This window comes from Prunus persica, chromosome G6 (genome assembly GCF_000346465.2).
Source record: "Prunus persica cultivar Lovell chromosome G6, Prunus_persica_NCBIv2, whole genome shotgun sequence".
Classification (NCBI taxonomy): domain Eukaryota; kingdom Viridiplantae; phylum Streptophyta; class Magnoliopsida; order Rosales; family Rosaceae; genus Prunus; species Prunus persica.
In genome coordinates this window covers 25,336,488-25,355,603 of record NC_034014.1, presented here as the reverse complement: position 1 = coordinate 25,355,603, position 19,116 = coordinate 25,336,488, and the positions used below count along the sequence as shown (strand labels likewise).

General features: G+C 38.6%; 3 protein-coding genes and 1 non-coding gene across 4 annotated transcripts; 2 read left to right on the top strand and 2 right to left on the bottom strand.

Annotated features, from left to right (window-relative positions):
• On the bottom strand, window positions 364-434 carry TRNAG-GCC. Its single transcript has one exon. It is a non-coding gene; the product is annotated as a tRNA-Gly (tRNA).
• LOC18775179 lies at window positions 987-2,571 on the top strand. Its single transcript, XM_020566288.1, has one exon. It carries the CDS (start codon window positions 1,199-1,201, stop codon window positions 2,129-2,131), a length of 933 nt encoding a protein of 310 aa, XP_020421877.1. The 5' UTR covers window positions 987-1,198; the 3' UTR covers window positions 2,132-2,571.
• Window positions 8,760-12,059, top strand: LOC18775343 (protein NRT1/ PTR FAMILY 5.6). The gene is made up of 4 exons (XM_007208235.2): window positions 8,760-9,039; window positions 9,655-9,872; window positions 9,978-10,522; window positions 10,898-12,059. Exons 1-4 carry the CDS (start codon window positions 8,901-8,903, stop codon window positions 11,763-11,765), a joined length of 1,770 nt encoding a protein of 589 aa, XP_007208297.1. The 5' UTR covers window positions 8,760-8,900; the 3' UTR covers window positions 11,766-12,059.
• On the bottom strand, window positions 12,937-14,956 carry LOC18775049 (aldehyde oxidase GLOX). Its single transcript, XM_007208404.2, has one exon. It carries the CDS (start codon window positions 14,698-14,700, stop codon window positions 13,090-13,092), a length of 1,611 nt encoding a protein of 536 aa, XP_007208466.1. The 5' UTR covers window positions 14,701-14,956; the 3' UTR covers window positions 12,937-13,089.

Genomic DNA, 19,116 nt, shown 5'->3' with positions numbered 1-19,116 from the left:
GAGCGGTGTGTTTCATTTGAATTACAAGGTTTTTGTCAGTGAGTGCCTTTGCATGATTGATTGCATTTAGGTTGCTGCTTTCACTTTTCTAACATGAATTGTTTAGCTGGAGATACTGTGCAGCCAGCTCATCCAATTGTGAATGGTGAAGGTCAAATCCAGTGGGGGCAATATAGATTAGCAGCAGTTTGCACGTGCACAGAGGCTCTCCTGACTGACTGTCGAAAACACCACCAGCCTCAGCCTCAACTCTCTCAAGCCAGGCAGATCAAGACAAGTGACACCCAAAAAAACATAAACAAAAAGATTAAAGAGAAAAAAAAATACAAAACAAATGGGCTGCCCAGAAAAAGATTGAAAGGTTGCACCAGCCGGGAATCGAACCCGGGTCTGTACCGTGGCAGGGTACTATTCTACCACTAGACCACTGGTGCTTGTTGTTACAATGCATGCCATTTTTATTAAATATAAAATTCTTCGGCTCTCCTTTGAACAAGTGCCTTTTCCATTGAAGAAAAAAAAAATCTCTAACCGACGGAGATGATTATTCAAACTGGATGCAATGGAGGGAGATTTATTGTCAAGGCTAACTAACCTATGCCGCATATCCAAAAGAAACCTCTATTCAAGCAACGTAAATATGGATTTAGCCAAATTGATTAGAGAGGATCTCGAGTTCGAATCCTTATCTTCGTAGTTTATATTAAATTAAAGTAAAATATTGCTTGTATAATTTATTTTTAAAAAAAAGTAAAATAAGCAACACAGACATGGCTCAGTCAAGTTGATTAGAGAGGATGTGCTCTCCACTATGTATCCGAATTCGAAACACCCTTTTTGTAATTTAGATTATATTAAAGTAGAATGTGGCTTGAATAAAAAACAAGTCCAATTGATCCAAACATGATTGGGCCTCATTGCTTTTAGTCATTCAATTATAGAAGTCCAATTCGATACATGCTTGCCCACAAAAGAGCACAACCATTTGGAAACGACCCGACTCCATCATCCAAAGGCTAAGAAGATAACAGCCACAAATTCGGAAACTCCACACTCCACAGTGAACACAGCGGCTTTGCTGCCCTCACTTCGCGCCTTTTCTTCAATCTTCATCCGTTCCCCCAATCTCTGCAAACCCTAAATCAGTTCTCTCCATTCCTCCAATTTCTCACTCACTCTCCATAATTCGCCTCTGAAAATGCAGCGTCTTTCGTTCTCCAATGCCTTAACATCTCCGACCCCTCTCTTCCTCCACACAGAGCTCTCCCATCTCTCCCTCCAATCCATAACTCTAACCCCAAAACCCACAATCATCCGAATGGGCGGCGGACCCAGAACTTTCCCTGGTGGCGTATCCAAGTGGCAGTGGAAGCGCATGCAGGCAAAGAAGGCCAAGCAGCTCCTCAAGGCTCGGCTCTGCCGTGAGCGCCAAATCTACGAGATGCGAAAGAGGGCCGAGCTCAAAGCCGCCGTGTCTGAGCTTGAGCGGCCATGGGAGGTGGTCGAGAAAGCTCCAAACTTGTTCTCTGTCAGCGCCGACGAGCAAGTCAAGGTTTTGGCAGATAGGTTCCAGAGGCCTGGTGGCTTCGATATGTGGACCGAGAGGGACGGCCCTCAGTTGTTTCACACCATGGATGATTTGCCGTCTGCGAGGTTTTTCCCCAAAGGGGTTGTTCATAGTGTGAGACCGTATAAAAGAATTTCTGGGCCTGAGGATTTGGAGGATTTGGAGCTTCAAGATGAGGGCTTTGGTGGAGTTGAAGAATTGGGTAATGGGTTTAAGAGTAAAGGGAAGGTAGGAAGTTCAAGTGAGTCATTGGATATAGAGGGTTCAGATGGGGAGGGTTTGAATCTGAAACGTTCCTTGGAATCGTTTAGTATGAATGATCAAACTGGGAAGAAGAATAATGGCAGAATGAAGAAGAAGGGGAATAGGAGAAAGTCTGAGTCTTCAAGTGGGTTTGATAATGGGCAAATTGGTTGTGATAGGAAACAAAGAGTACAGAGTCCCATAATGCGCGGAGGCAAAAGTCGACATAATAGAAGGAATAGTTCAAAGTCTGGTGTTTTTGATATGAGCTTGCAGCAAGATGGAAGTTATGAACTTCAAGCGTATAATGGCCAGCCATGAATATCAGCTCAAAGGTTGGACTGGAAAGAGCCATTCACAAAGAATCAAGGGATTATGAACTGGGCGATCCTAAGAACTCGTTAAATGGCAATGAATAAGCAGTTTTAGTAATGCTTAGGTCGGAGCAAATTGCCACATTATGCAGAGGAAGTCCTTCATGTGTTTGTCTTCGTGTGTTTGATGAAGGCTCATGATACAGGAAATCATTGTCACGCTCCCAAAAATGTATGTATTACCTTTCGTAGTTATCATGTGCTGAAATAGTTGAAAGAAATGTAGTTCTCATCAAAGTATATATGACATATAGTATCGACTAATTGATTAAAATGTGCTAATTGCTATATACATTTGTCTCATGATTTTGTTGATCGTTGGGGTCTATAATCTTAATGATACAATGAGAAATCACGTGATGTGCAATATACTTGCAATTTACGCCAGAAATGTAACTTTAAGTTTAACCCTGCATCACTCTATCAGTAAGGATGAATTTCGCATATAGATGATATTTATTACGTACTTGATGAATGTTTGTATTATTTCAACTGCTTTTCAGTAAACTCATTAAACATCTTATTTAAAACTGTAGTTCAAATTTCAGATTTTGAAGAAGATAATTATTTGATGTGCTCTTGAGAGAAAAAATGTTAATGACTAGATAGGGATGATGATTGATGAACCACAGAGACGATACATATTAGCAAGTTCTCTTTCTTGTTTTTGTGGAATCTGAAGCCAACGGATATCTTTGCTACAGATTGATGCATTTTACATGAAAAAACTTTAATTTGCATCAGCTTTATACCAAAATTAAAGGATTCAAATTTTTTATTGGTAGGCTTAATGCATAAAAGAACATATTGTTCAGCATGAAGATGTGGTTTTTCCAACCACATATTTGGCTCAAACGCTGTCTCAGTGACCACTAACACCATATGAATAGGCTTCTCATGATTTGGGCCACACCATTTCTTTTTCCCTAATCTGTTTCACTTATCGATTGCCCTTATAGATAATGTAGTGGATTTTGATTTGATTGGTTACTTTAGATGATGGAGCCATTTTGGTAATAATCATCTACAGTGGGTTTGTTGGTTGTCTAGTGGAATGTGTGGTAGTGAATGAGTGTTGATTTGATTGATTACTTTAGATGATAGAGCCAATTTCGAAACGATCATCTGCAGGGGGTTGTTGTTGGTTCTCTAGTGGAAGGCTTGGAAATTGCTGGTAGGTTTTTAATGGATGGTGTAGCTACAGAAACGCTGACTCAGTGGCCATCCTTAGAATCAAAGATTTGAGGGTTGATGCTGGTGGGATGGTAACGCATGTAAAAGTTTAGTTTGTTGTCTAAGTTAGACCGGGCTACTAAGCTAGTGATTGTACATACATTATAACGTTACAATTGCATTCTTTTTGGTTTCTTGGATCACAATTGTATTTGAGACTCCAGGATTCTTGAGTTTATGTGTTACATTTACCTTGCATGCCATAAAGCTTGGAAGTGTTGTGCATATACTATATATTGTTACCTGCTGGTGTTCTCTGTGGATTTCTTTGCTGTCTTGTCACATTTTATATTGAAGTTGATTAAATTCTGTCTTATCAGTTGCATAAAGGTAGTTGTTGTATTATGTATAAGATGCATAGCTCCTACTGAACTGCACATCCTGCTGAAGATGAGGAGATAAACTCTGAACTTTAGATAACTCTAGTCTAGCCAGGATACGTCTATTTTGATCGGGAATATCATCCTTATCCATCTTGATATGTACATTCTAAGTCAGTCAAAATTCATATTTCCTGGGAATATTAGGTTTTTATCCACTCCTAAGGTGATGCCGGTATCTCTCCTTTTCCAATTTAGAAGATCAGAAATCTCCTTAAATCAGATTTAACCAGGCAAGATTTAGCAATCATATCAAGAAGCACTATAAGCTCTTTACTGCATTCACATTTGCCTAAACAGTCAACTACATGCTTGCTAAGACTCTGACCTCCACACGTTTTACTCTAAAGCAAAATAGATTTAGTGGGCTGCTGCAGCCATTTCTTCATACCACTCGAATCTGTCTTAGTGGATTCTATCTTTATTTATGAAATTGCTGTAATCATTAATGGGAAGATGGTAGTTTCTTTCGGTGGAAGACTCGTTAGCTTGCTGATTATTGGTGTTTAGTTTGCACTTTGCATGTAAGAAATTGACTTAACTGAGTAGTGATTGTGTATGTCCTTGTACTTTGACCTAAACTTCTTTTGTATGCGTAAACAAACATAGAAGTGTTCAGATGAATTCAAATGAACTTGAAATGAGACAACATAATATGTCAAAATGCTTGGTTTACTTATCCATTTGATGATTGTCTCAGATTTTTATCAGCTTCCTTGAGTTTCCCACGTTACTTTTTGGATAAGCGGAAGTAATTCCTCAAAAAAGCCCAAAATTTAACCAGTTTAGGGGCTAATGGCTGGTGAATTATAATTTGATTTTGTACGTGTATTTAAACAAAATTTGATTTTGGTGAATTATACTTTCAGTACACAACATGTTATGTTATCAAACTGATAACAGTCGGACATGAATGAATTGAAATGTTTTTGTAGCTTGAGTTGTAATTTGGTAGTTGATGCCTGTTGGAAGTTGGGTAAACAGTGAGGAAAGGTCCAAAAAGGTTACTGATATATTTGTGATGTCGGCACACTGTTGGTGTGTGAACCACGTTTCATTTTCAGTTTCACTTGTTGGTAGTGGCATATTTTGGGGTAACGTATGCTAGAAGTTTTCAAAGATTAAAAATAAAAAATCATGAGGCAGGTGATTATGAGTCATCTACCAAATACCAATTGCTTTAAATTAAGGATGCTGCTTTTGTTAATAATTCGTCCAACAAGAAAAGAAGCAATTAAATATGTTTTATCAAGAGGCAATATGTGTCCTTTTTTTGGTCTAAAGAGACAATATGTGTCTTTGACAGCAAAATAAAAGAGGCAAATTGTCTGAACAAATCCATTGCTGTCACCGTCTCTTTTAAATTATTATTATTTTCTGGCCTTATCACCATCTGGTTAAAGCTTGAATTTAAGCAGGTCTACAAGGATCATTGTTTTAAAACTATATTGGTATCAAATTATGTTGCTGCCAAAGTATTTCATTGGTTCTCGCTCCTATCACTCGAGTTCAAATCTCTGTTCCTAAAGATTAAAGTAGTTCAAGATAAATACATGACCTTTGATATTGACACACCTCCTAACCTGAAGAGACACCAAGCCCTCTCAGAAAGGCATTCACTTTCCCTCAATCACAGAAATTAGATAGAGAGTATGATTACATATTATCTTTCCATCACGTTTTAAAATAACCCAAAATTTTTGGTGCTGATTCTGTTTCAATTTCTGCAGAAGTTGTAGTTAATTTATACAGAGAAAAAACAGTCATAGTTGGACTCAAATACTCTGCAATATGAACGTGTGCTGTATATCACAGAGCGCCTGATAATCTGATAAAAATGCATGTGCTGTATATAGAATAGATATAGTGCATATTTTTCATGTGCCGCATTCTTATTTTCCAAGTACCATCGAATATATTCCTAGAAAGTGGAATTTTTACCATTAAAGCTCAAGCTCCTTTAGCAGAAACAATGATCATTTCTGCAAAGAAAGGCCATCACTAAATTTTGTGTACAATTTGAAATCATGAGGACCACCATATCGAAATGTTCGTCATCGAACTAGTTTCAGAAGGAATCTGATAGAGAATAGTAGACGGTGACATGCTTGAAATTGAATCTCAATGACGAAATTGAACAAGGTTGGGTCAAACTCCTCGCTTGCATTGCTTTCTAAAGTATGGCTTTTTCTTATGGGGACAGGCAGCTACAAAAAGAGCTTAAAGAAGAGATAAAGCAAACACATGGTGCTTCTTCTTTTTTTTTTGCCAAAGAAACACATGGTGCTTTGAACCAGACCAGTTTATCATCATATCTCCTTCCCACCATCATTAGTTCTTAATGCAAATCCCTAATAATACCCACTAATCTTCACTAAACAAGATTACTGTATTCACTGGGGCAAGCTTTTGGCCTGCCCCGAAATGTTTTAAAATCCCCATCAGTTTATTGTCTCTGGTGTAGTGCAAAATTATGATGAAATGGAAGTGCTCTGGCCACCATTTGAATCCAATGAGCTGCAGTTGACTTGAACCATAAAATAATTGAATTCTTAAGTGCTTCACCATTGTGGTTTTGTTTGTTTGATTAAAGATTTAATCATTGTCAGCAAACGTTTCTCCTCTTAGATTAGTGACTCAAAATCTATGTGGAGAAAAGCCAATATTGTTGTAGCCTTGTAGACCACAAATTTCTCTTTCTTTTAGTTTTCAGTGGGAGCTGGAAATGCCATTACCATAACATCCCATATGTCCTTTGATTCCATATTTAACATAATATGCTAACGGATCTAGTATAATGAAAAAGGGTCTTAACTTGCAGACAAGTGGTCTAATTTAGACTGTCGCTCGTATTCAAAACATGCCTTGCTAATAATTAACATATATTTTTTCCTAATATAGAAGTGATGTGTCCATTAACTCCAAGTAAATGTCATTCAGGGTTTCTTTTCTGGATAAGAAGGTTTAGTGTTCAACCCAATAAACGGATAGAAATATTTAGAGCACTTAATAATTAAAGATTCTCTTATACGATTTGGATAAGAAAGAAATGTCGAATATTTCTGCTACCCAACAAAATAAGAGCGTTTCCAGCAATATATTGACTACTGCAGTAGCTAGTGCTTGATCACATCAAAATCATTCACCATAAAAGTTGGGTGCATGTTCATCTACAAGACTAAAAAACCCTTTTCTTTTTCTCTAAGAGGAGCATTGCTAAACACAGTCGTTTTCACTTGCAGGAAAGATTCTCAGTCTCACCACTGCTGTGAGTGTGAGGTTTGATTCTTACATCATGTACGATCACAAATCATGGGTCACAAATTCATGCTTTGTTATAGACCTTTTTTTTCTTTCCAAAGTTGTGAAGGAAAATCAAAATCACGCAAACCATTTATAGAGCCTGCAAATCACATGCTATTTGTCCCTTGTGGTGGCATAATAAGCTAGCACCACTATGCTTTGGTGGTATTGCCACTATATGTATTAGTGCTTAATCTTTATCTCTGCTCAACGTCATTTCTTTTTGTCAAATTTATACGGAAACACACGCTTATGTTACGAGACTAAATTTGAATCGTAGTTTGACAAAATTACATTTTTCCTCGTAAGTATATTGGGTTCCAGATTTTTTAATTAAAGTTTCAATTGAATTCACTTTTTTCATTTTAACAATGAGATCGATGTTTTGATGAGAAATGATGTTACGTACATTACAGATCCATGGCATATGGCATGTAAGACAAGCAACTTGACTTCCAACTTTCTTGATGACTGGGTGTGGGATTGAGTGAAACAGATCATGCATCGATTGAGAATTTGAGAATTGCAAAAGGTTTAATCACGTCGGTCCATTAGTTGTGTAGGATGAGACAAACAAAATAATAAACTTGGGTAAAGTGGTCCATAAATTATGGTCTAATTCAACTAATGCCATGATATCGTCACATTATCTTTGAAATAATGGCTTAATTAAATTAACAATATCAAGATTATAATCAAGCAGCACTGATTTCTCCTACGTTTAGTAGAGGCTGTATAGCCATAGGCCACACAATGCAATTACCTCATCACCACGTTATAAATATGACACGCGTAAATTGTTTACGGATCACTTGTAATAAAAAGGAGCTTTGGTTTAAACTCAATTTTTTTTTATAATAAAATGGAAGGTGCAAATAGAAAACATACTTGGTTATGGAAAGTTTATCTTACATTGAGATCATATATAAAAAATTTTGTTTGACTGGTTGACAATTGATTTTAAGTTTAGTGCTTTAATTTCAAACGTACGTAAGTAGACTTCCTTGATAAATTAAATTAGCATTTTGAAAAGTGTATGGATTGCGGCCTATGCCAAGGGGCACTTTGGTGACTTTATTAGAATTTTTGGTCCCATAATTGATTTGGATGCTATTCCTCTATATGGACCAACAGTGCCATCTTAGTTGGAAGGAATTGACGAATGAACATTTCCTCTTTCACAACTAAATGCAACCCCAAAAAAAAAATTGAAAAACCAATTTCATAATTGATTGCCTTAATATGAAATATTATTTGGTTCATAAGTATAATAGTCAACAATATTATGTATTTTTATATTTATATAATAAAAAATTCATTCTACACCTTTTTTCAGTGCGTGCCTTTTGGAAGTGTGAATAAAACCCTATTCCTTTGTTTTTTGAGAATGTGAAGATAAAAATGTCTCGCATCGGAAAGTTAGAAAATATTGCAAGGGCTTATAATGTGTTGGGCTACTCCCTCCATTGCTAATTGATTTTGAAGTGGAACCTCAACTTCTTTCATAATATCAGAACATGTGTTGGGCTATTTCTCCATTGCCAAGTGGTCCAGTTTCTTGTTTTTCCTAGGCTGAGACTTCTCTCAGTCACACACAATTGGAGAATTTCAAAAAGAGAAACAGCTGAAAAGTGAGCTTAAACAATTGAAAATCATTCTCTATATAAAGAGGGCCAAAGTAAAAGCTTTCATTACCAACAACCTCTTCTTCTTAGGAACCACAGAGCCTGTCGACTAATTTATTGCTTCTTTCCAATTAAGAAGTGATAGTAGCACAAGTTTCATTCTTAGCCAGTGAAGATGGAAGAGAGAAAGGGCGCAAAACCAAGCAAGGTTGAAGATGAGGAGAAATGGGTTTATGATTCTTCTCTGGATCATAAAGGAAATGTTCCTCTCCGAGCTCAAACTGGTGTTTGGAAAGCCTCTCTCTTCATCGTTGGTAAGAAACAATTATTTCTCATCACCTGTGCTCTGTTTGGTTGCTAAGAAGAAACCATATAATTGCATGCTATTTTTCTCGATAAAATTCTTGGATCATGCATCACCCGTTACAAGAATTACATCACAACCTCCTTCGTTTTATTATTTATCTTTTCTTTCTTTTTTGCTTAATTTGTCTTGTTGAAGTTCATAACAGACCAAAATATTTTGTCAAAAACGAATAAATATATTACTTTATGGTGCTTTGAAGTAGAACCCCAGAAGGTGGAGGAGACTGTTTTATTCATGCATACTAATATATATGGGGGACATAAAGATTTACATGCAAGTTCTATAATATCCGAGACTGCACGTGGGAGGGGCCTCTGCAGCACTCTAGCATATGAGAATCTTCCTTTTTATGGATCCAATTTGGCCACCACACCCTATTTAACACACGTATCAAAGAAAGTGCTGCTATTGTGTTAATCAAGATTGATTAGATAATTTAAAATTTCGAGTTAACATAACATAATGTATTAAATTAAATTTATATATGAAGGTGTAAATGCATGAATAATATGTTGAGCTCTACAATTTGATTAACTGTTATATCTGATCCTTGTGTTTGCAGCAATTGAGTTCAGTGAGCGGTTGAGTTACTTTGGAATAGCAACTAGCTTAATTATCTACCTCACGAAAGTAATGCACGACGACCTCAAGGTCGCAGCTAAAAGTGTCAACTACTGGTCTGGTGTCACCACACTCGTCCCACTATTTGGAGGCTTCATAGCTGATGCTTACTTGGGTCGCTTCAATACAGTTCTTGCTTCATCCATCATTTACCTCCTGGTAAATTAATCTCACTTAATTTTCATATCAAATTGATTATTATTTTGATACCCAATTAAGAAAATACTTGTTCTGATTTTTTTTTCTGGGAAAAAAAATTTACAGGGTTTGATTCTTCTATGCATGTCCTGGTTCGTACCGAGCTTAAGGCCTTGTGACACTAAATCGTGTCATGGACCAAGGAAAATCCATGAAGTGGTGTTCTTCCTAGCCATCTACTTGGTCTCTATAGGGACTGGGGGTCATAAGCCAGCTTTGGAGAGCTTTGGAGCTGACCAGTTTGATGATGATCACCCTGAAGAAAGAAAGCAGAAGATGTCCTATTTCAATTGGTGGAATTTTGGCCTCTGTTGTGGGCTTTTACTTGGGGTGACTGTGGTTGTGTATGTGCAAGACCATGTGAGTTGGGGTGTTGCTGATATTGTTCTCACTGCAGTTATGGCTGTGTCACTAGTTATCTTCATCGTTGGAAGGACAAATTACCGTTATAGGAAACCGACCGGGAGCCCCTTGACACCAATGTTGCAGGTTCTTGTAGCAGCCATTGCTAAGAGAAGTCTGCCTCACCCTTCTGACCCTGCTCAGTTGTATGAAATTCCCAAATCAGAGAAGGTCCATGGAAGGCTTCTGTGCCACACCAAGAATCTCAAGTAAGTCCATGACATCCTTTCTTTAGATACACAATAGTAGTTAGTATATGGATCTTGGCAATTAAATTCCTCTTATATATGAGATGTTATGTAATATATGTTGTCAGATTTTCAATTTGGTATGATATGTTGTCGGATTACCAATTTGACATGTTATATTGTTAGATTTTGTCAATCTGACATGTTATGTTGTCAGACTATCAATATGGTCATGTTATATTATCATAATGTCAATTTGGCATCACAAAATGAAATATGAATTCTCGTAAGTCAATAGTTTTATTGGCAACATAACATTTCAGACGTCATAAAACATTTCTTCAAATCATAATGAATGTTGTACAAACTATAATTTTATGAGATAATGTGTTTCAGATTTCTCGACAAGGCGGCGATCATAAGCGCTCAAACCTTGGCCGAGAAGCCAAGTCCTTGGAGACTAGCCACTGTGACCAAGGTAGAGGAGATGAAGCTTGTGCTCAACATGATCCCCATCTGGCTAGCGACTCTACCATTCGGAATGTGTGTAGCACAAGCCTCCACATTCTTCATCAAACAAGGAGCCACCATGAACAGAAACATAGGCAACGGTTTCGAGATCCCCCCAGCCTCAATCTTCTCACTTGCAGCCATTGGAATGATCATCTCCGTCACATTCTACGAAAAACTCCTCGTCCCAATCCTAAGAAGGACAACAGGAAATGAGAGAGGCATCAACATCCTGCAAAGGATCGGGATCGGAATGGTTTTCTCCATTGCCACAATGGTGGCAGCTGCCTTGGTGGAGAAGAAAAGACTTGGTGCTGTGGAGAGTGACCCAGTAAAGGGTTCACATTCCATGAGCGTCCTGTGGTTGGCGCCTCAGTTTGTGATCATTGGGCTTGGAGATGGCTTCACTCTGGTGGGCTTGCAGGAGTATTTTTACGATCAAGTCCCTGACTCTATGAGAAGCTTAGGCATTGCGTTTTACCTCAGTGTGATCGGAGCAGGGAACTTCCTCAGCAGCCTCTTGATCACAGTCGTTGATCACATCACGGAGAAGGGTGGGAAGAGCTGGTTTGGCAAGGATCTGAACAGCAGCAGATTGGACAGGTTTTACTGGGTTTTGGCTTGCATTGTTGCCGCAAATTTGTGTGTTTATGTTTTCTTGGCTCGGCGTTACTCTTACAAGAATGTGCAGAAGGTGGCTGTAGTGGCTGATTGCTATGAAGGTGAGCTGGAAAAGGGAGGTCCAATGGCATGAAAAAATAAACATATATGGCTATATATATATATATATTATATAGTTTAGTGAGTCTAAAAATAATTTACATGTCCAATGGAAGTGCTCTAGGTTGTGAAATCGTGCTTGAAATTAATTTTGTAAAGGCGTGGATTTCAGTATAAGAAAATTTATATTTCTTAATTAGGAATGCATATATTAATTAAGGCATTTCAGTACAAGTTATGGAAGATGTTATATTTCTTTCTCAATATTGAGAACAGAGTTGACTTCCAAAGTGTACTTATAAGATTATATGAAGGAAATTACAAAGTAGCATAAAGTATATGGCACCAGGAGGAGGAGGAGAAGCAACCTCATGGTATAATTTTGAAATTCCTCAATTAATACATAAAGAAATCAATCTCGACCACTAAATCTTTGTCTTATTTTTATTCAATAAAACGTCAACTTACATAAGCAGAAATTCGAAACTCTCCAGCATCATTAATTATTTGTGTAACCCATTCCCCAACTTGTACTAAAAAAACAATTAAAGCGTCCAACCAAGTTGACAAGTTTGTAAGGTCCCCATAATTCTTGACCTTTTCTTGTGACAAAATTTGATGCCCTTTTTCGGGTCTTTTTCAATCTGCGACCACACTCTCTTCTTTCGCTTTTGAGAGCCACAAGTGGACTTAAAAAGCACTATTAAAAAAAAATCCTTTTTGCAATGCTTTATTGGTTTGCTAATGGATGGATTAGACTTTCAGAAATCTAATTGACAAACCATTAGAAATCTAAGGTCAATGTCTAATTGGTTCAACCTGAAGTCCATAAATTTTACGAATTTCTGAAAAGAAGTCGATACAATTGACACACCAACCATTAATGGACCACCACCTCTTCGTCATCATATACATTGGTGAAAGTTTTACTATATGTTTGACATATTGTACCGGGTTTTAATGATGAAAATAAAAAATTCATTTTTTATGCAAGTGGTATTTTTCTTTCGAATGTTTAAAAATATTCCAAATTTGAATATCTAATATTTTGAGCACAACTTTAAACATCGTAACTTGTGAAATATCCAATATTCAAGTGGGATTTCTTTGTGGAATATCCAATATTCAAGTGGAATTTCTCTTTCGAATGTTAAATTCAGAGTTGTACTGAATTCATTTTAAGAAATGATAATTAAGGACTTTAAGCAGCATAATCATTGTTTGCTTTTCTAGTCGTCCAACAAGTTCCATTTCAATTTCATAAATCAAATCATATGTTTTCATATCCACACTTAATTCTTCTAAAACCTCTAGATTTTCAAAGTAAAAAGAAATTGACAATAAATTGAAGTCCTTAACTAAGACCCCAAATGGATCCAACGGGCGACACTTGGCACGCCCTGATTGACTGCGAACGCCATGTAATAACCCGGTGGAGCAACCATCCCATTTGGCGGCGCCGTGCAGCTAATTCTGTAACGGCCGTCACCGTCCGGCACGGAGGGCGCAACGGCTAATTTGACCAGCCGCTGACCCTGCGAAAACGAATGTGTGGCAAAAGGCGCATTCCCCAAGTTAACTTCCACGATTCCCACCACAGGCAACGAAACCGACACCAAAACATCAAAACGCTCGCCGTAACGCACCGTTTCGGGAACCCCCTCAATCACGGGTCGGAGATTCGCCCGGTCCGGACCCAAATACTCGGGCGAAAAAGCTTCGAGTCGCAACTCGGTGGGAAACTCGGCGTTGAATTTGTAAAAATAATGCGGGTTGCTACCCGCAATTAGTACCCGGCCGTCCGGTAATAAATTCGCGGTAGAGTGGTACATTCGGGGCACGGTTCCCGGGTTCAACGTCATGAACCGTAACCCGACGGGTTGATCGGGTCGGTAGAGAAGCGGGTACAGGCACGGGTTGGATGCCTGCTCGAACCCCTGGGCCCCAGCTTGCGCTCCATTGATGATCAAAACGTCGCCGGTTGAGAGCATGACCATGTCCCCCATGATCCGCCCGAACGGCATGTCCTCCATTTCCCAAACCGGGTCGGGCGATGTTGCCACGATGCGCCCGCAGCTGCCGTGCGCCGGGGTGTCCGTGCTCCTCTCGATGAATGCGCCGTACTGGGCCCCACCGCAAACCACGATCACGGCCGTTGAGTAGTCCCCATCTAAGGCCAGCATTGCGGATGATCCGGCCGATGGGTAATTACGCGGGCCACCATCCAACTGTGGATATTCTCTCACGATCTTATCCACCACGTGATCGTACGACACTGCTTTGTTGTTCGCGAAGATGAACAGGTGGCCGTTGGGAAGGAGATGCACGTAAGGGTATAAGTTGTCCATCTGAGTGTCCTCCACGTCAGCAAGGAAATTGAGGGAAACGGCGCCGGTGCGCGGCGGGTAATACTCCACCGTGTTCGCCGCTCTCCCGCCAACTATAATCACCGAACCGTCAGGTAAAATCTGGTTCGTAGAGTACCACCTCCCTTCCGACAATTCCACGTCAGCAAGCTCCACCCAGTCGCACGACCCGTTCAGCTCGCAGGGGTCGAACTTTCGGATCTTTTTAAACCCGTCCAGGTCCCCACCCGTTTGTAACAAAGACCCGTCCGGGAGGAACTGTCCGGATGAGCACCACGTGTCGGTGTTGATCATGAGCGGTCGGATTTGGTTGGTCTTGGGGTCGAAGAGCACGGAGTGAGCGTAGCAGTCGTGCTTGAGAACGGCGTCCTTTGGGTCGCTGCGGCAGTGACCCTTGCGGAGCATTTTGCGCGACGGGCCGATGTTAGTGCGGTCCAGGAGCACCACGGTGTTGAAGCGGGTAACGGCCGTGTGCATGGAGGATACGCCAGCGTTCTCCACCAGGAGTTCCCACGTGCCTGGGAGGTCGGCACGTGCGAAGACAATTACAGCCGTGGAAGTGAGAAGCAAGAGCAGCCATTGCTGAGAAACAGAAGAGTCCATTGAGGAAGAAAGTCTGAAAACGAAAAAAAAAAAAGATAAGCGTGTGGTGTGGGTGTTTTAGACAGTGAAGCTCATACTTAAAGTAATTGAGGGAGTGGCTTTGCTACAGGAAGGTGCACAAGAAGACAAAGGAACGCATTGAATACAGTCCTTTCGATTCGAAGATAGCGGTAGGAAATGTGGGGTCCGCGGAGCCGCTTACGATGACACGAAATTGCACGCTTGGTTTTCTTGGGTGGGGAAAGTGAATGAAGATGCCACTCAAAAAGTGAAACCGGACACTGGTGGAACCACCACGTGGCGTGTCTCACTTACACCATGCTCTGCCACACTGTACTTTGAAGTTCTTGCATCCTCTGCTGCATTGTTTTAATTAGAAATTGTAATTAATTAAGGAGTAAGCTCTGCAGTAATGATGATTGGGTTAATTAGTTGCAGTTTTGTTTGTTGAAGTACCAGTTCAGTAACCGACTCATAATGTTTTATGATGACAATTATTTTATGAGAATTCAGGGGACTTCTCAAGTTTATTACCATAAGACGTTATCGAGTATACTGTCGGTTCTTTTCAGCTACCACTCTATTAGTTAAAATAGTTTGTGCGTTGTCAGAATATATATAATTTAATACCAAGAAGCCAAATATACGACCTCAGTGGACCAACCCATGAATTATAATGTTTGGCAATTTTGTATCGAAATTATTTATTAAATTAATTTGGCTGAACCCGAAATTATAATCCTAAAATTTATAGCTTAAGTGATTAAGAATGTTATCTTTGTACATGAAGTTATTTAGACGATGTCCTGTAACTTATGTTGTCCATTAACCAATGAGAGGATGCCAATGATTTTGGGGCTTTGGTGATAAGAGGACATTAGGGGCCATACGTACAGTACCATAATGCATATAAATCCAACGAAGCTTTCAGCAATGACAAATTGTTGGCCTACGAGAACATGTGATTTGAAATTGAGATGACACATCCTGATTTCTTAAGCTAAAAACATCAGTAAAAGTTCGATATCATTTGCATTCCTTAAAGCACTTCCATCTATTTATTATAATAAAGAGCAAGGGCAAAACAAGGGCTGCCACTATTCACATATGATTTGAAATTGAGATGACACATCCTGATTTCCTAAGCTGAAAACATCAGTAAAAGTTCGATATCATTTGCATTTCCTAAAGCACTTCCATCTATTTATCATAATAAAGAGCAAGGGCAAAGCAAGAGCTGTTACTATTCACGTGAATAGTGGCAGCCCTTGCAAAAGTTTGTGGTGTTTCCATCCATTGCCATGACAATAACTATTCACATGATATATGAGAAGAGAAATTTGTATAAAGTTTTGGCGTGGGAAATGAAAAATGAAAAATATGACTAAGTATTTATTTTTAAAAAATTCTGAAATTTTGTGTAGATTTTTTTTGTTTTTTTTGGGGGTGTTGTTAACGTCAACAAACCCGGGCTTAAGTTCGAGCTCATTTTGCCTGAAAGCTGGCCTAATTTTGTGGGCCTCAGCAACTGCTCTGGCAGCTTAATGCCTCTGGAATCATGAAACGGCCTGTTGCCCTGGCAAGGGCTGTTCGATGGAAAGGCTCTTAAAGGAAGAAAAAAAAACCTCAGCACATGTATTATTATTTGTTGTAATAACAATACATGTATCAATGTGCATAATTTAACTTACATATGTATGGGTGGGGTTTGTTGGAATCGTGAAATCAAAGCAAAAACCATTTAACGGTAGCTAGGGCAAGTTGGAAAGGATGCTTTATTATCCCTTTTGACGGTAGCTACGACAAGTTGGAAATTGGAATCATATTCTATATGGTGGATGGGCAGCTTAGTCATACCTAGGGGTGTCGGTCAAATATCCAAATTAACTCCTATCGCTTCTAATTATAGATAAAGTACTTAAGAGTATTTACTCATACATTTAAATCGTGTATTTTAATACGGTTCCATATTTAATTTCAATATTAATTTAGTTGTGCGTGTGTGTGCGTGTGTGCTTTTGTGATGCCATTGGAAGGCAGGTTCAGATATTCTATGTGATTATGTGGTGGTGGACATTCGAAATTCTTGGAGTGATGTGGAATGGAAGCAAGCCCAGTAAGAACCAACCATGCTAGTGCTATCCTTATAATTTTCTTTCAAAATCTTATATGCATGTGTTGAATTTGATGGGCCTGTTCAACAAACTGGATAGCTGTCCTGTTATAAATTAGTCTTTTCCAATGGCCCATTAAAATACAATTTATCAACATTGAAATGAAGCCCAAAATAGTGAAACCCCTCCATTCGGCTTTTCGGTCACCAGTCTATTTGCATGAACAAAATCAAAATTGAAACCTCCATAGCGCCACCAACAACCCTATCCCTACGTATTTTTGCAATAATTATGTTGTCAATAAAATGTAAATTTTCATCATGGCTCATGTTTCTTGTTGCCATTCGTTATAATGGAAGGGAATCAAACCCTTAACCAAGCCGAATCTTAATGCACCAACTTTCGTCACTTAGATTAACTCTAAGGACTTCACTGAGTGCGTTTTAAATTTTTTATTTATTTATCTTTTTCTCTAAGCTATATGGAATGAGAAGTTAGTGAAGGAGGAGGATAACCAATCGCTTTCTCTATTCAAAGGCACTGGCTTGATTGCCGAACAAAGTCAAGCATGATTTTGTAACGTTATTGATGTCTCTGTCTTCTTGATTTGATGCTAAACAGCCTTCCTCTAACCAAATTAATTTTTTCTTATTAAAGCCAACGAAACAAGTTAGAATAGCTTTCCTTGGACATGACCATTGCTCATTGTCCTGGTCTATATGTTATCGTAAGATGCTGCTCTTCAATCGCTGGCGTACGTACGGGGCCTCTGTCCAATTATTTCATGAAAGAATATTCACTAGCTTAAAATCTATTTCCAAATTAGAGTAAAGGGATTTGATTCTTGTACCCCAAAAGAAAAAAGAAACAAGCGCAGAAAATTTGCACCAATTTTCGCCTGCTTTGAAGGGTCATATCTATAGAGAGACTGGATATCAAACAAGAGATCAATATTACTTGTTTATTATATAAACTTACTTGGTTGTCTTCGGAATTTTATTCAAGACGTCTTTTTTTATATATATTTATAATTCTATGATTCTATGAGTGAGGATCAGACTGATATAGTATATTATAGACTCAAGTTTGTCCACGACATAACAACTATATTGTATGGTCAATATATCCGCATTTAATTAAAAACCCTACATACATGAATATCTTTGTTTGGTGTGACATTGATGTATGTGAACCCAAATTAATAACCCACCTGGAGAAAGGCCCTTATTAAAGTGTTCACGATGCCAGTTGTGATCAATATGCATCCAGTGGACTGTCATGTACAGTACGTTTGATCATTGTTCAGTCAAACTTAATTAAGTAAACATATAATTTCAAAGGAACCGCTTGACTGTGTCAACTCTGATTAGCATTAAACGAACCAGTACTGTTCAAATATAAAATTAGTTTTATCATATACGCATAAAGTAACCCTGAGTTAGGCAAGTGAATTTATTCTCATGCACTTGAGTTCGAGTCCGTTTAAATGAATCTAGAATAATTTAAACTATGAATTGAGGGACATAGCCATTGTATTATATTATTGTCGCAAATTGAATGGGTGATGCATCTTCCTTCCTAGCCTACCATGCATATATGTCTGCAGTCCCGGGGGGGGGTGGGGGGCCGCCGGCATTAATGGTTAGAGACAGGGGTCAGGTTTGAATAACATTGGACGGTCCTAACGAGAAAAGCAAAGTACTAGTTAGCCCAACAACACCAATCTTTTGGTTTTGAGCGAACCAGAAGCTTTAATTATTAACAGGAAGGAAGAGGGCCTTTTCTTTTTTTACGCCATCACAGTACAGTGCTGCAGTTGCATGGTAATCATTTCCCTTCAAGCAATTGCTGACGCCATCACAGTCCTTCCCCTTTTTATACTTTTCTTTCTTGTGGGTAAAATTAGCAACCTTTTATATAAAAGAAAACAAAAAGATTTGGGTGATCTTCTAAACACTTTCGCTAGCCTACTTGCATCAATTCAAACCAACCAACTCTTCTTCTTATTTGTAAATTACAATTTCACACGTACATTAAAATCCTACCAAAAAAACCATATATACATATGAAAATCTAACATATTAAACTACACAATGAGACGTTTATGCATATGTATTAAATTGTAATAGAATCAAATATTTAATTCAGAGACGAAATAGGTAAGAATAGGGCAAAATCAAAGCTATAAACATGGTAAAGGACTTGGCATATAACATTAGGGATGAAGACAATTTGTGTAATGTGGCGCTGCCATTGTTTAATATTGTTTTTCTGTCACACTAGACAGGAAACAAGCAATTGA